Below are 5,620 nucleotides of genomic sequence, written 5' to 3'. Positions count from 1 at the left end.
CTCAACTATGAAGGTAAGAGTCGACTAATGTGTTATCAGAGTGGATATTCCAGGTGATCTCTTGCCAATAAGTTCCCACATTTCCAGAGGCAGTTATATGGCGTGGTTGTGCTGGTAATTACTTCATTGCAAGGAAATCATCTAGAAAGTGATGGTAAAAGAATTGTGAATTGAAAGAGACGGGCATTGTTATAACTTAAACTGATTTCACAACTAGAATGTCTAAATTCCATACTTGCAAAAAAGAAGTTGCAGAAGAAAAAAATGTATATCCACTTGAACTTCAAAGTTCGTGGGAAAATACATTTTGCAATTGGGTCGTTAAAAACTTACAGCTATGTCTGACATATAAAAAAATCTATGACTATGAAAGATGCATCGATATTTTCTCTTTAAGACCGGTCATCAAACATTCCTTGGTAAAAATAAAGAACTAAAGTTAAGCATGAGGCAGTATCACCACTTCATAACAGCATTTCCCTGTCTAAGCTGATTCCGAAGCTAGCTACATAATCTGAACCTACAGTGTACAATGCCTTTTTTTTTTAGATGCACAATGTTATATCCTTACTATGTCCCCTGAACAGCAAGTGGATATTTATTCTACCTCAGTGTCCTAGTTGTGAACAGCCAGATAGTCAGGGATAATAAATATGTTCAGAGCAAGTGTGTTGCCCCATTTTAGATTCAGGGAGGTGCATCAACCAAGGCTAAAACAACAAACAAAAAACCATCCAGGTAGTTTCATACTGAACACTCTTGTAAACGATGTAACTATGTTTGTAAATCAATAAAGCTAGCCGAATGGCATTATCTAAAAAAAACACAACCAGGTAATTTGAATTGTATTACATGCTTATATAGAGAGAGGCTAAGAAGGTAGCTGAATTTTGCCGTACCATTTGGGCATTTGGCAATTTTCTTGGATCAACTGCTTGCATTGCATATTTCTCACAGCAAACTACAGCAACGAAGCATTGCAAACAACTTGAAGCTACAGCTTCTTTCTCACGGGGATAAAGGTTCTTAATGGCGCACCTCTCTTGGCTGCGGGCCCGGAAGCTCTCGCCCTGTACTTCCCCTTGCCCACCTTCTGAAGCACCTCGTACCCATCCTGCTCCTTGCCCCTGCACGAAACACGAAAGAGATGCCACATCAGAGCACAATTGCAGAAAACCTAGCTAGCTAACGTACCCCATCCATTCCTACCCCCACTCAATGTAGAGGCCTCCCAGTACTCGAACGACGCCGCTAGCCCCGATACCAGGCGTCGGCGAGAAGCGAAGCCGGAGCGCCGCCGGCAAGAGGAGAACCAAGAGGGGGAGCCGTGGGACAGAGACGGCGAGAAGAACAACACTCGAATCCCCTCAGGACTCAGCTGACACGTAGGCCTCACCAACGAACCGCCGCTCACACTAGTGCGTCTGGGCCCGTAGGACGGCGAGACCGTGGCATCAAGGGCCCAGTGGACAGCCGGTTTAATGTTGAAAAACTTCTAATCTAAATATTGCTGGACCCTCGACTTGAATCAAATACTATAAAGATTCAGTACAAAGTTGTTGTTAACTCTATAACTAATTGTCGATACTTATTATGAATCGAAGGAATTATTTATTATACCATTTCCAGTATCAATGATATGATATAGAACCTTTGTTGAGTTAGTGGGATGGTGGACATCTTGCTCATGCCCTAAGGCGCATAAGCGAGACATATGGACGAAGATCATCCTTGTCTTCTGGTGCATCTAGAGGCACCGGAATGACATCGTCTTCAATGGAGCGGTGACTTAGGTTTCGGGTTCCCTAAACCGAATTTAATCTCGTGAGAGTTGGAAGAGTAAGCCGCGTAAGCGTGCGTGGGGAGCTGTCACCTCTTGTTGGCATCACAACGTTTTCTTTTTGACACCCTTCTAATTGATACACTTCTCGATGGTGTATTCTGGAAAAAAAGGTATACAACCTTTGTCGCATATTCTCCAAAAATATGTGTTGCTACTGCTATATAGCAGCATTTCCATCTCATACTCAACATGTATTTTAGAGCAAAAAGTCACATGCTGAAGTCGGTAAGTTTGAACTTCTGAAAAGCAACGGTTGTTCATATTCAGTCTCCATTCCGTCCTACTTCGACCATAATGTGGAAACTTTCGCAGATGCACAACTTAATATCCCCGACCATACGCCATGCTCTTTTTTTATGTACTTCTGTCATGTCTAGACATGCGTCCCGCATCACCAGAGCTCTATTCATCTTCATGGCATTGGAGACGTCCATGGTTCATAAGAAGTAGGGCCTATTCATGACGCCAGACAAACATGCCTTCCCTGAGCTCGTGGACATGCATCGCCTAGAACCTGTAGAGCGACCACCTCCTGAAACTGATATTGGATTGATCGTGATCGAGGTCAAGATCGTCGAAGACAACCACTTCAAAGTCGTTCCCATCGTGTCCATGACATAAAGCAATTGAGATCAGGTGGGGCCATCAACATCATTGTGGGAGACAAAGCAGAAGATAGGGTGGTTCCCCTAGACGGTTGGTATGGTCAATCTTGTCATGTGTTTAAAATTGTGTCATGCATGGTCTAGAGGTTGAAAATGGAGGACATCTCGAGAATTTTTGTTGTAATATTTGTTTTGTTAAGGTCTTCATATTGTTTGATGTTTCTTCTAATTCTAGAATTCTATTCCCAAAAAAGATAGTGTGTCTGGTAGGCAGAGAATGAGAAAACTACAGGAATTTGAATCAAATGTTGTTACTCTACCGAAATAGCTGAGCCAATGTAATTTCTTCTGCGAAAAAGATTACGGGTGAATTCTTAGAAAACACTCCTAAGATTTCCCATCATATGAATCAAAGGATCAACAAAAAATATCTTCAGAAACAAATCCTATGATATTGTTTTGAAAGAAATTTCAGCCCCAAATTGTAGGTTTTGTCTGCACCGACATGCGTGTTGATCCGGATTCCGAACTCCCCCAACAGAAATTACGTGCAGAAGAGAAGAATCTTCACCTGAATCTGGGGCCCGCATTGCAATCCTCCCAAATCGCCCGATAATATCTCTCGCGGTCGCAACGACCACCCAACACGGAAGGAAACCATTCCCAATTCGCACGCCTCGCCAGATCACCTCTGCTCCCTCGTCGCGCGGGCGGCGGCGCCCGGCCGTTGACCCGATGACCGGCGGCGGCGGCGGAGGGATCGAGGGCGAATCCCCGCCACGGCGGCGCCCCCTGACGGTGCTCCCCCTCGTCGCGCTCATCTTCTACGACGTCTCGGGCGGCCCGTTCGGCATCGAGGACTCGGTCCGGGCCGGCGGCGGCGCGCTGCTGCCCCTCCTCGGCTTCCTCATCCTCCCGGTCCTCTGGTCCCTGCCCGAGGCGCTCATCACCGCCGAGCTCGCCTCCACGTTCCCCACCAACGCCGGCTACGTCGCGTGGGTCTCCGCCGCGTTCGGCCCCACGGCGGCCTTCCTCGTGGGCTTCACCAAGTGGGCCTCCGGCACCCTCGACAACGCGCTCTACCCCGTGCTCTTCCTCGACTACCTCCGCTCCGGCGGCCTCGCGCTGCCCGGCCCGCTCCGCTCGCTCGCCGTGCTCGCGCTCACCGCCGCGCTCACCTACCTCAACTACCGCGGCCTCCACCTCGTCGGCCTCTCCGCGCTCTTCCTCACCGCCTTCTCCCTCTCCCCGTTCGTCGCGCTCACCGCGCTCGCCATCCCCAAGATCCGCCCTTTCCGCTGGCTCGCCGTCAATCCCAAGGCCATTGACCCGCGCGGCTACTTCAACTCCATGTTCTGGAACCTCAACTACTGGGACAAGGCCAGCACGCTCGCCGGCGAGGTCGACGAGCCCAGGAAGACGTTCCCCAAGGCGGTGTTCGGCGCCGTGGGGCTCGTCGTCGGCGCCTACCTCATCCCGCTCCTGGCCGGCACCGGCGCGCTGCCGTCTGAGACCGCGGCGGAGTGGACGGACGGCTTCTTCTCCGAGGTCGGGCAGCGGATCGGCGGGCCCTGGCTGCGCGTCTGGATCCAGGCCGCCGCCGCCATGTCCAACATGGGGCTCTTCGAGGCCGAGATGAGCAGCGACTCCTTCCAGCTCCTCGGCATGGCCGAGATGGGCATGATCCCCGCCATCTTCGCACGCAGGTGAGCAACTCTCTGAATCTCGTGTACATAGTTCTGACCGGGAGAACAAACAGAAAATCCTCATCTTTCTCGGCGGCGCATTGTCACTCAGGTCGCGGCACGGGACTCCGACGTACAGCATCCTGTGCTCGGCGGCGGGGGTGGTGGTGCTGTCCTTCATGAGCTTCCAGGAGATCATCGAGTTCCTCAACTTCCTCTACGGCCTGGGCATGCTGGCCGTGTTCGCGGCCTTCGTGAAGCTGCGGTTCAAGGACCCGGACCTGCCCCGCCCCTACCGGATACCGCTCGGCTCCAAGGGGGCCGCCGCCATGTGCGTCCCGCCAGTGGCGCTCATCGCCACCGTCATGTGCCTGGCTACGGCCAGGACCTTCGTCGTCAGCGGCGCTGTGGCCGCCGCGGGCGTCGCCATGTACTTCGGCCTCGAGCACCTCAAGACCACCGGCTGGGTCGAGTTCCTGACGCCCGTGCCGTCCGACAGCTTCCACGGATCGTCGTCGTCGGCTGACGATGACAACGACGTTGAGGACGTCCGCGCCGTCCTTCTCCCTGCTGACAATGTTCCCGCCGCCGAGGAGGAGGTGCCCACCAGCAAGGCAGAGTAGCATGAGCGCGCGCACCGTCGCGATTTGTATCTGCACACATGTACGTACACTTGTTGTACAGTAGTTTCAGTAAATTTTTTAGCATACACAGTGAGTTGATTTGTGAACTCCTGATGATTTTGTTCATCATAGCAGCGCGGCAATTGCTGCTGAATTCCTGAACTTTTGTAATAGGGTAGCTACAGTTGTGGAGTATAGTAGTTTTGTTTGGATTTCATTGTGACTTCTGGATGTAGAATTTTTCAGAGCAACGTGTTGATAATTTATTCAGGACAAGCCGGTTATACTTATATTCATCGTGTTTGGGTTAAATGTTTCTCCTGCAAACTAAGTGCAGGAAGATTCTGCCGCAGTTAGTTACTCTCTGCGTTCTTTTTTAATTGACTCGGATTTAGTACAAGAAGTACCTGCCATTCTGTAGCTTTAGACTACCGGCTATTACCTCTGTTTCTTAATTGTAAGACTTCTTGCAAACTAAATTAGTTTCTCAAAATATCATAGTACATTAATTCAGTATGATGTACTTCCTTCGTTCTACATAAGTTGTCGCTGATTTAGATGTATTTACACATATTTTATATATAGATATATCTAAATCTGGCTAGGCTCGTGAAATATTTAAGTACATGAATAATGGTTGATAAGACTTTGTTATCTCAATTCAGCCACATGATCTAGATATAACATGAAAACTTGATGTACAATTAATTATGAGTTTCGAATAAAAGTATTGTTTTTATTAGATTATGTTAGGATTTTGGTAGCTGTCTTCTTGTTGGTTTCCCCTTAATGGAGATGGCATCGTGTGCAATAAGTGATCTTCGGCCTTTCGTTCGGCGACGAGATCTTCTTCCCGGCGTCAAT

At 49.3% G+C, this 5,620-nt stretch overlaps 1 protein-coding gene across 1 annotated transcript; it reads left to right on the top strand.

Moving 5' to 3' along the window:
* Positions 1-3,183: 3,183 nt before the first annotated feature.
* On the top strand, positions 3,184-5,026 carry LOC124657149 (probable polyamine transporter At3g19553). Its single transcript, XM_047195750.1, has 2 exons — positions 3,184-4,154; positions 4,246-5,026. Exons 1-2 carry the CDS (start codon positions 3,184-3,186, stop codon positions 4,754-4,756), a joined length of 1,482 nt encoding a protein of 493 aa, XP_047051706.1. The 3' UTR covers positions 4,757-5,026.
* Positions 5,027-5,620: the final 594 nt, after the last annotated feature.

Source organism: Lolium rigidum, chromosome 5 (assembly GCF_022539505.1).
Source record: "Lolium rigidum isolate FL_2022 chromosome 5, APGP_CSIRO_Lrig_0.1, whole genome shotgun sequence".
NCBI classification, from domain to species: domain Eukaryota; kingdom Viridiplantae; phylum Streptophyta; class Magnoliopsida; order Poales; family Poaceae; genus Lolium; species Lolium rigidum.
Note: the sequence above shows the minus strand (reverse complement) of the source record. Positions and strands in the feature narration are given on the sequence as shown.